At 46.9% G+C, this 14,410-nt stretch overlaps 1 protein-coding gene across 1 annotated transcript in view; it reads right to left on the minus strand.

The window, feature by feature from the left end:
- LOC121447359 (zinc finger protein 768-like) overlaps positions 1–14,410 on the minus strand; it is a 47,480-nt gene that overhangs the window by 19,837 nt on the left and 13,233 nt on the right. Inside the window, exon 2 of the mRNA XM_041650545.1 lies at positions 14,190–14,318. Coding sequence (XP_041506479.1) covers positions 14,190–14,318 — 129 coding nt within the window. The remainder of the gene's footprint in view (positions 1–14,189; positions 14,319–14,410) is intronic.

Below are 14,410 nucleotides of genomic sequence, written 5' to 3' on the forward strand. Positions count from 1 at the left end.
GAGTATCCTGTGGCATTCACAGACAAACCCTACTCCTTTGCATACAAGTTAGCAGCCACTTTCCCTTTCCTGCTTCAACTCCTGTTATGGTCAGTCTTGTCAACTTGCTTGAACTGGGAGGTGCAGAAGAAGTTAGCAATGCATACCTCTGTGTCTGCAAAGGTGGTTCAGAGATGATCGCCTCACTATCTCTCTCTCTCTCTACCTCTCTCTCTCTCCTTTTCTCTCCTATCATGATGTAAGCTGTTCTCTATCCCACAATCCCTCTCTCTACCTTAATAAAATACAGCTTCTGAAACCACTAACCAAATAGATCTTCCCCTAAGGCAGCAATTCTCAACCTGTGGGTCTCAACCCCTTTGGGGTGTCCTAGATCAAACATCTTACATATCCGATATTTATATTATGCTTCATAACAGTAACAAAGTTGCAGCAATGAAATAATTTTATGGTTGGGGTTGCCACAACGTGAGGAACTGTATTAAAGGGTCACAACATTAGAAAGGCTGAGAACCAATGGCCTAAGGTATTTTGATAAGATATTTTGTCCCAGCCCTCTCACTTCTCTGCCAGCCATTTCTGAGATGCTCAGGGATGCTGTGTGCACAGGGATGCTGTGTGCTCAGGGATGCTGTGTGCACAGGGATGCTGTGTGCACAGGGATGCTGTGTACTCAGGGATGCTGTGTGCACAGGGATGCTCTGTGCACAAGGATGCTGTGTGCTCAGGGATGCTGTGTGCTCAGGGATGCTGTGTGCACAAACCAGAGCTCCTGATTATTTTCACTGCCCCAAATTCTAAATTCTAAATAAATCCTCATCTCAGGCTCTGCTTCTTGTAGTCTCCCATCAATATCAAATCAAGATGCTCCATAACCATTTCATTTCTGGGAAATGACACGAATGTCAGCTTAGCCTTCCTCCGCATCTAGAATTTAGAATCTGGGGCAGTGAAAATAATCAGGAGCTCTGGTATGTGTGCACAGCATCCCTGTGCACACAGCATCCCTGAGCACACAGTATCCCTGAGCACACAGCATCCCTGAGCATGATCTAAGGACAACTGACTTCAGTGAGCCTGTTGTCTCAGTTTCTGACAGCCTCACTGGGCCCAGCTTCTTTCTTTCCTGTCAGCACCCTAGTCCCCACGGGCAGTTGAGTTTTTGAACTCTAGATTTTTATACAGTCCTGGAATTTTTCTAGTCAACTGCAAACAAATCAAGTGTTTCCTTGTGATATGCTAACTTTCTCCTCCAATATAGTGAGGGACTCGCAGATATTTGGGGAAACCCACCTATTTTTAAAACTCTTTTTGATTTCAGGCTTTTGCAATAATTATTCTAATTTTTTGAAGCAAAGATGATGCCTTTTGAGTGTTGGCCAGGCTTCTCGGCACACTTTATTCAGATTAAAGAAGAAACAAACTGAACACCTTCTCTTTTCAATTCACAGTGGGCTCTCATGTGCACCTTGCCCTCTAGAAGGTAAACTTTCAGAACTCGTGTTCTCTTCCCCCACGTCACATTCCACAGCTTCGTGTATCCATGGCCATTTCCCAAGCTGAAATCCACTCACTCATATTTGGTTTCTAGCCATAAATAAAGGACATTGAGCATATAATTCATGTTCCTAGAGAAGCTAAATAAGAAGGTGAATCCAAAGACAAACACATAGGCATCCTCATGAATATTAACCTTCATCAGGCGATGAAAGGAGACAGAGACAGAGACCCACATGGGAGCACCGGACAGAAATCTCAAGGTCCAAATCAGGAGCAGAAGGAGACAGAGCACGAGCAAGGAACTCAGGACCACGAGGGGTGCACCCACATACTAAGACAATGGGGATGTTCTATTGGGATCTCACCAAGGCCAGCTGGCCTAGGTCTGAAAAAGCATGGGATAAATCCGGACTAGCTGAACATAGCGGACAATGAGGAATACTGAGAATTCAAGAACAATTGCAGTGGGTTTTTGATCCTACTGCACGTACTGGCTTTGTGGGAGCCTAGGCAGTTTGGATGCTCACCTTACGAGACCTGGATAGAGGTGGGCAGTCCTTGGGCTTCCCACAGGTCAGGGAACCCTGATTGCTCTTCCAGCAGATGAGGGAGGGGGACTTGATCGGGGGGAGGGGGAGGGAAATAGGAAGCGGTTGTGGGGACGAGGCAGAAATCCTTAATAAATAAATAAATTTAAATAAAAAAAAGAAGAAATCCACTCTTTCTTTTGTATCAAAGTATTGCGTGGCACCACCTAGTAACACAACCAAGCAGGTTTTTCAAATCTAAATATGCATTTTAAAACCCACGTCTGGGGGCTAGAGGAATGGCTCAGCACTTAAAAGCACTTGCTATACCTTCAGAGGACCCAGGTTCAGTTCTCAGTACCTACTTGGCCTGTAGCTCAAGTCCCAGGGGATCCAAGGCCCTCTTCTGGCCTCTGCAGGCACCAGGCATGAAATAGTACATATACACACACAGACATAGAGACAAAGTACCCATATCATACACATAAAATAACATAGTAACAACTGCACATGCGACCTGATGTTACACTGTAATGATATAACAATACAAAACGGGGTGTTTACCTGAATAGGGCTGTGACTTCTGGACCAAGGACTTGGATCTTCATCAGTCTCCTTTTGCTACAGCTGTAGGTCAGTCACAGAGTAAGAGGGGGCGGGGCATTCTACATCTCTCCAGAGATCCAGACGTTAGAAAATCGTGCCTCTGGTGATTGCTCACCTGCTGGAGCACAGCAAACGCTGGCGGTATTCTGGGGAGTGCCTGCTCTTGGAGCACCCAGTCACAGGGTCACAGGACCTCCTTATTCATCCTTCGGTGTGGTCTCATGAGGGACATCCCTTTGCTCTACATCCACTCCCTCTCTCTGAATAAACAGGAATACCCAGAGTTGGAGATACAGCTTCCTCACTTCTGGCCAGCTCCAGCCAATGAGAGAAAGCCTCAAGCAAAGCACGGGGTTAAGGGCTAAAGCAGACAGTGGAAACTTTCCAAGCAGAAATTATAATGGGAACATCAAAGAGCCACCACAGGGTCCCAGCATGGGGTAGAAAGCCTTGGGGACACAGAGACCTCCTGCAGGCTTTACAGTGGGAGCCTGAATTTCAAAAGGCCCACACTTAGCAGCCCTGCCAGAGAGGAGAGGGGAAAGTTGGGCATAGAAAAAAAAAAGTGAGAATAGAGCTCAGCTGTGGAGCCTTCCCCCTGGGGAGAGTAGGGAGACTCACCAAGGAGTGTTACCTCAGGCTAGGTCTTGCCTGTCCCTTCATAACCACTTCAAAGGCTCCCATTGTTCCTAGAAGAAAGTCTCAACTCTTAAATTGGGCCTTATGGGCCTCTCCTTATCCCTCACTGTGCATCCAAATGTCTGACTGGAGGGCTGGGCCTCCTGCCTTGGTAAGATGATGGTCCCCACCTTCCAGGAGCTCACGTGAGTGACAATGAGGTTAAAGAGAAGGCTTGGTGAGGTCTGTGAGAGCTCAGAGGAGAGAAGAAAGGAGGGGCCAGACCATTGCCATGGGGAAGGGATGGCGTCAAAGGACTACCACAACCTCCAAGAGAGAGGAACAACTCTTTAGGGCTGGGGAGACTCTGGGTCTGGCCTGCGGAAGAGCTTGACCCTTTTAATAGAGACCCCGGAGTTGCCTGATATACAAGGGATTCATTACAACATGTGACTACGAGGAGGGACATCCAGGGAACTAAGTCCATGATAATTAGACCACATTAGTCTTTCTTCCCCAGGAAAGAGAGGTCTGTTTATGTCCCTGGAATATCCAGAGGGTAGCAAAGTCTCAGTTGGGTCTTCCCACTATCTCTTGAGCCGTCTATCCTCCTTAGTGCTGTTATTCAGCCAATGTGTCCCCACAGGGTGACAAAGGTGGCCACCCAAACCTTCAGAGATCCAAGTATGAAGTTAACTGTCTGGACAGTCAGTGACCTTTCCCCCATTAGTTTCCATGACAATTCCAAGAGAAAGAATCTTTCTGGTCCCTAGTCTGCAGGGCACCTTCTTTTCCACTGACTTCCAGGCAGGAAAACACAATCTTTTCAGTGGCCAGACCTGAGTCCAAGGTTGTCTTCTATAATCAGAGGTTGGGTCACTCACTATCTGGTAAAGGCTTTGAGCAGTAAGGACTGGCACCCCAGGAAAATTTAGGTCTTTACAGCTACAAAGACAGAATATGTATTTCAGTGCTCTCTCCTACCCAGGCGAAGCCAGGCCTCCCTGCCAGATGTGTAGCTCCTGCAGGGGACAGCATGCCTCCAGCCACAGGGATGGCTGCCTTAACTTTGATGTTCCTCAGTTTCCACACTTTCCTTGTCGCTCCAGCCAAAGCTGCGTGCTTGTCTGTTTTGTCTGGACAAAGTTCTGTGGTGTGTCTGCTGCAGGGAACAGTTCCATCAATAAGGCCCGCTGTTTTGTTAGTTTTACCAAGTAGCAGAAGGAAGGTCTGTGTTGCTTAAGGAAGCTGTCTTTTTTCCCCTTTTTCTTTTCTTTTCTTTCTTCCTTCCTATCGTTCTTTTCCACTCTCCAACAGTCTCAAAGGAACTGTTTTCCAGCATGTCTTCCCCGTGTGTGCTGTCAGCATCATCCAAAGCCCCCTTCAACCCCATGCTGGCTGGGGTCTTTTGTGGCAACACTCATGTTCCCCTGTGAATCTGCTTTTGCCTGGTTGAGGGCTTATGACTTCTACTTCTTGAAAAAGCGAGACTTTTTATTAAAGAAACAAGTGTGCTGAGCAGCGATGTCACTGGCATTGGTAAAAACAGATGCTCAAAGCTCCTGACACACCCTGTGCTGTGCTCTTCCCAACAGCTACTATGTCTGTGCCGTGTCACACCAAGTCCTGAATGGCAGAGACACCTGTTTGCTGCCTCCCTTGCTCCTTTCTTCATTTCTTTATCACAGTCATATTCAGCACTCTCTTGGTTTGACTATGAAAGGTGGCCCCATAGACTCACACATTATGTGTTTCGTTCCTAATTGGTGGCACTATTTGGAGAAGATCGAGAAAAGTTAGAAGTTTTGTCAGAGGGATGGAGAAGTCAAAGGCGCTTGGCTGCTTTTCCCATTGCCATGACACAAGCAAGTTAAGGAGAGGAGGGTTTCTTTCAGCTCACAGTTCACCGATGACACCGTCTATAAGAAGGTAGGGGAGACCTAGTGTCAGGAACCCAAGGCAGCTGGTCACATTGTATCCACAGACAAGAAACAACACATGAAAGGGAAATGTTCCTTCTAAGCTTTCTGTCTTGAATGCACAGGAATGGCGCCACCCATCTTGAGGGTGGTGCCACCTCGATTAACTTAACCAAGATAATGATCCATAAAAGATGTCACCAAGAGCTTCAGATTCTACCAAGGTGACAATCAGCGCTAACCACTCCTTGTCAACTCCATACCCAAAAGGACTACTCCTAAGCTATGACCTTCTCACTTGTTCTCATAATCTCATGCCCTTATAAAGGCATAAGTCACAAACAATCCCACACCAGTTTGGAAATATGATTAATAGAATGGTTATTTATTTAAGGGGGAAAAACTTACAGATCACCGTCTCAGACAACAGCCCGCTGCACAATCAGGAAGGGAGCCTAGTAGCTGGAAGCAGAGGAGCGGAGGGCAGTTGCTGCTTTTTTAAAGAGAGAGAGACCACGCCCCAATGGGCTGGTATCTATGCAGCTATTGGCTGAAGGAGCGGAAGGCGGTCCCGCAACACCCTTATAATCTTATAACACAAAAACACAATCCATCCAGTTTTAAAAGTCCCTATGGACTTTTGAAATTCCAGCGCCATTTTCGAGTTCAAGTCTTATCTGAGACTCAAAGCCATCTGTGAACCTCGAACTCCTTTGAAATAAAAGCAAACTGCAAGCTTCCAATATACAATGGCACAGAAGGGAAAAAGGGGCACAGCAATGAGTAATCAGGACAAACCAAGACGAAACCTAATAGCACAATGACCAAATCCTGCAATTCCATGTCCAGAATCTGGGCCTCCTGATGGGGTCACCTGGGTTCCAAAGGGATCAGATAGCAGAGCCCCCCCCCCCCCCCGCCCCACTTTCTGCTGACTGACACACACATACATAGTCATTCTCTTAGGCTGGTGCTATTCTGCGCCTACAGCTTTCCTCAGTGGACTGTCCATGGCTGTGGCGTCTCCAAGAGCCTGGGATATCCATTGCAACTTAGGCTTTACCTTCACAGCCTCAGTAGTGGACTCTTAGAGCCTCATATGCAGAGACTCCCGGCCTGCAGTGTGGCCTCAGCTGCTCTCTGATGCACACAAAACTCACTATTGTGTAGATTGTGCTAATTGGAACAAGCCTGGTAGGTTTTCCTGGAAGATGTCACCAGGTAATTCCAGATCCCATGAAGCTGACGAACAGCACTAACCATAACACAGACTAAAGCTGGACTAGGGTTTCTTTTTCCTTTGAGATAAGATCTGAAATGACGTTCATATCACACACATCATTATTCTTATGTGTGAATAAGGCATTTCCAGAAAATATTAGCATTTTGAGCCGAGAAGATTCCATCCAACTTCATCCAATGTCTGGAGGCCCCAGATGGAACTAAAAGGTAAAATTGGGGTGAAATTTCTCTTGTCCAAACTCGGACAACCAGCTTCTCCCGCTCTGCATTGTCTATGCTTCCAGATCGTGGACTTTCTGACTCAGGGACTTCGAACATCAGCCCCTCCCGCACACCTGCTACCTCTTTTCCTCAGGCTGTAGGACAAAGACTGGTCTAACCTCAACCACTCTTCTGGGCACTACTTGAGAAAAGCAGACTATGGGACTTCTTAATACCTGTGAGGTAATTGCTATAATAAATCTCCTCAAATAGATGGACCAGTGGGTGGGTAGGTGATAGATATAAGTTAGATAGATAGATAGATAGATAGATAGATAGATAGATAGATAGATAGAGATTGATAAATAGATAGATAGAGATAGATAGATAGATAGATAGATAGATAGATAGATAGATAGATAGATATAGATGATAGATAGATAGATAGATAGATAGATAGATAGATAGATAGATAGATAATAGAATGATAGATAGATGATAGATATAAGATAGATAGATAGATGATAGATAGATAGATAGATAGATAGATAGATAGATAGATAGATAGATAATAGATTGATAGATAGATGATAGATATTAGATAGATAGATAGATAATAGAATGATAGATAGATGATAGATATAAGATAGATAGATAGATGATAGATAGATAGAGAGATAGATAGATAGATAGATAGATAATAGATTGATAGATAGATGATAGATATTAGATAGATAGATAGATAGATAGATAGATAGATAGATAGACAGATGACAGATAGATATTAGATAGATAGATAGATAGATAGATAGATAGATAGATAGATGACAGATAGATAGATAGATGACAGATAGATATTAGATAGATAGATAGATAATAGATAGATAGATAGATAGATAGATAGATAGATAGATAGATAGATAGATAGATGACAGATAGATACGATAAGATAAGATGAGAAAAGATAAGATAAGACAAGATAAGGTAAGGTAAGATAAGATATCTGTATTATTTTCTTTTCTCATTGCTTCAACAAAATACCTGACAAGAAGCAACTTAAGGGAGGAAGGACTTATTCAAGTCCATGGTTCAGGGCAGTAGGTATGGGCACAACCCATCATAGCAAGGCCTGACAGCAGGAAGGGGAGACAAGTCTCCTCCCATCTGCAGTCAGGAAGCAGAGAGATGAAGGGCAGTGGCCAGCTTCCTTTGTCCTTTTGTTCCGTCCTGGAGCCCAGCCTGTGGAACGTCCCTGGCCACATTCAGTGTTGGCCTTCCCTCTTCAGGAAACTCTCACACACAGACCCCGAATCTAACTCTGGGCAAGGTGGCAGTGAAGATTAACCACCACAGTGCCCTGTGGGGAACCTCAGTAGAAGAGTCAAACATCAGCCACATTCTACTGGGCAGTTAAATGTCCAGTCAGGGCTGCAGTAGGCAGTTGCTACAGTAATATAATAAGCATGTGATAAAGGCTCGGTCCCCAGGGTACTCTTATAGGGACATAATGGCACCTTTAAGAGATGGGATCCAGAGGGAAGTCTTTCTCTTACCAGAGGTGTGCCCTTGAAGAAGTCTCAGAACACTGGCCTCTGTTTCTTTCTCTTCCTTTTTCCCTTGCTCCCTAGCCATGAGCTGAGCCATTTGGCTCCATCACGACTTCTTGCCATGATGCCCTGCCTTGCATAAGCCCCAAAGCACAGACCCTGTGATTGCAGACTGGGAACTCCAAAACCATGAGGCAAAGATACTGCTTCTCTCTATTTGTCTATTACCTCAAACATTTCATTATAGTAACAAAAACTTCATCGTTTGCATGCTGGTATCTATTTCTTTCACAAGGCATTTGCAGCCAACTTTCCTATTTTCTGCCCCTGGCACGACGTACTATTACAACAGAAGATTCCAGGGGCCTTGTCACTATGTTCACATCCTGCTTGGATATAGATAGCTAGACAGGTCATGTACTCTCTCTGCACCTGTTTCTAGGCTATAGGAAGGAGTTCCTCCCAACGCCTACCCCTCTGAGTCACGTGATCATCTAAAGAGAACCATCCACAGACTGGATGCCAAGGAAGCTGCTGCTCCAGCTCCTTCCTTGTAACAGGACACAGTCACGGCAGGAAGTCGCTTTAGATAGGCAAGCAACAGGCCAGAGGGGGTTAACAATGCAATAGTCCTGCTGGCCAGAGAGCTCTCTCCACAGGAACACCGTCCTGCAGTCTCCCTAAAGCATTTTGTTTGGTGTTTGGAGGCCACTGCCATCCTGGCTACTAGAGAGAGCTCTAGGGAGCCACTACTGTTGACACTGTTGACACTGAGGAAGAATGCAACTGTTGACGAGACAGCTCTGAGCATGGAAGGTAGTGGTTCTGTCCAGTTGGAAAGAGGCCACAGACTGGTCATGGAGGAAAGTACGATTAGCAATTATCACACACACACATGCACACACACACACACACACAGAGAGTTTAATTAAAGCAGGAACTAATTTTTAAGTAACTACCTGTGATGATCAGTTTTGATCGTCAACTTGACTGGACTGAGAAACGCGAGGGACTTACAAAGCTGCCCCTGCGTGTGTCTGTAGTGATGCTTCCAAAGGCCACTGGACTCCCAGGATGGTGTTTGAGGTGACTGGAGGAAGCAGGACCTGGGAGGATGCCCCCTTCCTGTATCATTCCTATCCACCAGGATAGGTGACACACTTTGCTCTTGCTGCCACCACCATGGTGTTCTGCTCAGGCGCAGGTGGTCGAATAACCACAGACCGAGCTCTGTGAAACCCCAAGCTAAAGAAAATCCCTCTTTGACATGTTTCTGTCACATCAATGGAAAAGCACTTGGTAAGTACCCCGAATCCCAAATCTACACCACGATCCCTCAACACACTTTTCATCGCCTCAGCGACAGGCCATGGGGGACACCAGTCATCAGCCTAGACAGCCGGCTCAAGAATGTGTCGGAGACGTTGTCAACTTCCTGCTGTACCAGACTGCTCTTCTAGCTAGTTTGCCCTGCTTTCAGCCCAAGGAAAGACAATCCCTTTTTCCTACATGACGTCGTGGCCCTCGATTGCAGCCACTTACGTCAGGGTATTTGTTTGACCCTGAAGGAGCCAAGCTATTGGTGGTCAATACACACTCACATGTTTTACTGCCTGACAACTTTGAAAAGCTGAGGGAATTTTGAACGGAGCCAAGAAAACATAGAACCCTGGAAAACGGTTCCAAGTTTTCAGCAATGAAGCCCCTCACCGCCCTATGTCCCCTCCTTCTCAAGTCCCACTTATTTAAGTCTGTTGATTTAAACCAGAAGGCGATGCCAGGCTTTCCCTCACCCAGCCAGGTGCAGCTTGTTAGGGATGCAGGTCCACGGTGAGGGTTGGGTGAGCTACAGTGCTGACGTCAAAACCAGAAGGTAGAAGATCATAAGCAACACAGCCAGGTCTGGCTACAGAGACCATGAAACCTAGAATCACGGAGTCCACCACCTGTGGACAGGACCTGGAAGAGAAAAATCCACAGGAGAAGGCTCTGCCTCTGACCCTGGCTCAGTTTTAAACGTATGTGTATATAACTCTCTCTATAAAATCCATATGTGTGTATATCATGTATATATCATCCATACATATAATATCCATATACATGCTTACATACATATACAAATACACTATCCAGCGCCTACATATATATTTTCACGAGTTAAAAGTTGTCTATCGTCACACAAACCAGGTCTTTATTACTGTTTTGTTTGTATATTATCCCTATATGGTTTCATATAATATTATGAGCTTTCTTTTAAAACCTGGTCAAGATCTGTTGAATGACCCTCACCACCCACTTTCTTGCTACAACAGGGGAGACCTCCCTGTTTGACAGCACTGACTGAGCCAACAAGTGAAGCATTAAAAAACCAAAGCAGGCGCTCTGGATGGAAATGGTGAAGCCTATGCACACCCACCCACGGCATCTCTGGTAGGCTACAGAGAACATGGGAGGGCAGTGGCTTTTCTCTGGGAACAGTACAACTGGGAGGCAATGCCCAGTGTATGCATGCACATCAATGCATCTGCTCTCTGTGAGACCCCCATGAAGCCAGTACCCAAGAAGAACCTATGCCCTGTATCTAGCCACTGCTTCCACACCCTCACAAGGCCAAACTTAATACCAGACCTTAGCTATTCCTGTATTTGAATGCTGTGTGCAGCAGAGTCTATAGGATAAACTTTGAGTCTGACCGCTGCTTGGTCAATGCAGCAGGTCTGAGGCTCTACCTCAGCTTTGATAAAACCTTGATTCATCTTCCTTGCTGTATTGTAGTCCACTGTGTAGCTTAACCCAATTAAACTCTCGGCCCTTAGGTGATGGCTCTGGCTTGGGGGTGTAAACACTGCTCTAAACGGGTGTTCATTTCTACTCAGTGTCCACTCAGAAGGAGTTAGATGGGGTATGGCGTATGCGGACACTCAGCATTGGGGAGCATTAAACCAGGCAGTTTGCAGGCCAGTTTGGAAAAAAATAAACATAGCAATAGATTCTCTTTCCTATATTCAGCATGAACATAGCTTGTGGGGAGTCCTCTGGGCATTAACAATAAACAATCTAACAGCCGTGTTATTCTATCCAAGGGAAGAGTTGTGAGAAAAGGGGACCTCTTTCTAGACACTAACTAGGGAAGCTCGGAGAAAGCAATACTCCTACTTTGTCACTCTAAAATGTAAACATGACATCTGGGGACACCCCGGAGGCTGCAAGTATCTCGGGTCTCTGATTCCAGCCTGACTCCAGCTTGTCTTTCTGTTTTCAGACTGCGCATGTGAGGTTTTTTTTTTTCCAGTCAATGCCTGTAGGCATCAGAGTTGAGGTACTGTCTGGAGATGGCAGGTAAGCATCGCGTCTTAACTCGGACCCACCAGGCTTTGAAGCTGTGTCCTAAGGCAGACATTCTGGGCAGGACTTTACTTCTTCATCCAGGGATCTTCATCTGAGAAGTGGGTACAAGAATGGCCCCTCATCCCTCGCTCCTTGCTCCTCATATCACCCCTTATCACCTACTGTAGGCAGGAAAGTTGATCCCAGAGTTCCAAGAGTGGGAGAGAGCTGCCCTTGTCCTGATCAGCTGAGGCACTCAGGAGAGTGGGTCCTGCCCTTCACCTGGGAAGCATAATAGACTTGACTCTGTTGATGGGGGCACAGGTAATCTGGTCCCACCCCTCATCTGCCCCTCCTCCATCCTTTGCTGCCTATGGCAGATGGGAGAGCTGTCCCAGAGATCACGAAAGTGGGATCAGCTGACCCTGGTCCTCACCGGCTACAGCACTCGGAAAAACAGGCCCTGCACCTCTCCCAGACAGTAGAACTGACCCTGCTGGCAGGGATGCAGGTAAGCCACACTGAGAGCTGGAGAGAAGAACTGACCCTGCCTCTCTCTCATATGCCATGTGGCATGGGTGAGGGAGAGATACCCTCCTCCCTGCACCCCTTGCTACCTGTATCAGGCAAGGGAGCTGGCCACAGGGGCATGAGAAAGAAGAATTGATCCTATCCCTCATCAACTGTAGCACTCAAGAGAATGGGTCCTGTACCTCGCTTGGGCAAAACTGTAGAGCTGACCCTGGTGGTGTGGGTAAGGCAGACCCTAGGGCATGAGAGCAAGGGATCTGGCCCCACTCCTTGCTGTCTGTTGCATTGGGCCAGCTGGCTGAAGCAGCGCTGGAGAGCTTACCCAGGAGGTGGTGATGAGAGAAATTTGGTGGGCCGACCAGCCCAGCTGCCATCCAGGCTCAGAACCGAAGCTCTGAGATAGCTCATCTCTGCATCTACCTCATCTATAAACTGCTGGAGCTTGTGAAGGGGCCAGACCTGTAGATCCAAAGCTGCAGAATCTCCATGACACAGGATAACAATGACTGTATAGCCAAGAGGAACCGACTCAGGGCCCAGCATCGATTGTATAGCAGAAATCTGAGGCCTCAAACCAGAACAAGGACTCATTGCAATGAGCACTTACAAGTAAGGGTGTACGGACTAAAGGGTGTACTGTGTGACTCACTGGGCTACACAACAGCTTCCATGCCTAGGTTTTGTTTGTGCTTTTTAAGTTTTTGTTTGTTTGTTTTTCTTTGGAATATTACACTATTTTGGGGGAGTTGATACAAAGGATAGAGGGTGGATACAAAGGATAGGGAGATGAATGGGATCAGGATGCATGATACGAAATCCACCAAGAATCAATTAAAAAAAGAAAAAAAAACCGTTATCATATCCTGAGAAACCCTCAAAAGGTAGGCTGAGATGCCAGAATGAGTGTTAGCTACATCCATTCCAATCAACAACATCCACACAATTAGTGATTATTCCCATTTGTTTGCTGTCAGCTGAGGGGTGACCCCAGCTGGGTGGCCTTCTTTTTCCTCTCTAGCAGGCGTAAGCTGTCGTTTCCCCACCCCCAGCTCTTAGCGGCAGCAGCAGCAGCATCCTGACTGCCAGCTCTGGAGCCACCCTGCACTGAGGCTGCTAATCCTCCCCCTCAGATGTGGTTAGCTAGGGATGGGGACGACAAGAAGGGGGATGGCCTAGTTGGAACACAGGGAAGCCAAGCTGAGCTCCCTGAAGCTGGCAGCCAGAAGCAAACAGGAAACAAATTAGTTTAATCTGGGAATGTAAACCAGCTTGGGCAGGCAGGCATGGAAGAGCCACGCGAAGAGAGCTTGTCGACACTTCTCACTCAGTAAATGCAGGGATCAGTGTCATAGGCAAGCGCCACAGAGGAGACACTGCACAGCTTGTCAGGCCCCCAGAATGTCAGGCTCTGTCCATCCTCTCTGGGGCAAGGAAACGTGTGTGCAGACGTGCCTCGGTAGCTGGGATGCTTGGGAGTCCAGCAGTGAGGCTCAGGGTAGGGACAGCGCGTGTTAGAGGTGCAGGTTTGTAGCTCGCAGGTCTGCCGTGGGAAGGGCAACCGTGGTTAGGTAGGCAGCCATCTTCAATCAGAGCTCGCACCCGTGTCGGCCATTTGACATGACCATGTAGTGCAATTTCGTTTGCCTGAGGGGGATCGTGGACAAGATTTGTTCAAGTGACCAGCTACAAAAAAAAGAGTGGGTCCTTTGTTTTTCGTATGTTTTTCCTTCAGTCTGCTTTTCCCTTCTTCTCATACTTTAAACTCATGCATCAGGTGAATGGAGCAGGCCAATTCCTTTGTGGATTTTTCTTATTCATTCATCCATCAGCAAACACTGGTTGATGTGGGTGTGGTGTGTGCTGTATACAGCAGTTAGGCAGAACCTGATTTCAATTCCCCTAAAGAGCTTTGATAGAAGATAAGTGTAGACCATTCACAAGGCTGCTTTTAGTCCAGTGGGTGAAATGGGCATCAGATGGACTGAGTGTTCTTTACAGCTAAGATCAACAGCAGGCAAGGAAGAGTGGGAGCCATCCCTGAGGACTCAGGGGCTCTCCCCTGAGGTGCTAAGCAGAGGCGCTACAACACGAGGTTCCCGTGCCTGAGCTGGCTACACCCAGATCTGCAGAGCAGATCCGGGCGCTCGCAACTTGAACAGATCAAATCCCACCTTCCCTTAAGGAATCCATCTTCAGTGTCCACCTCAGGAGGGCCAGTGGCTCCGAGGCCTTCCAGGTCTTTCCTCATGTCACAGGCTGGCCCCACCACGCTGGGTATGGCAGCCGTCATCTGGGTGAAGCTGAATAGGGGAACAGAGAGGATAGGGAGCAGAAGGGTACAGGTCACAGCCTTGTCTGGGGTTTTATAGGAAGAAGCAGGGGCACGCAAACT

This window comes from Microtus oregoni, unplaced genomic scaffold (genome assembly GCF_018167655.1).
Source record: "Microtus oregoni isolate MIOR12 unplaced genomic scaffold, Mior012 000004F_ref0000308, whole genome shotgun sequence".
Lineage (NCBI taxonomy): Eukaryota > Metazoa > Chordata > Mammalia > Rodentia > Cricetidae > Microtus > Microtus oregoni.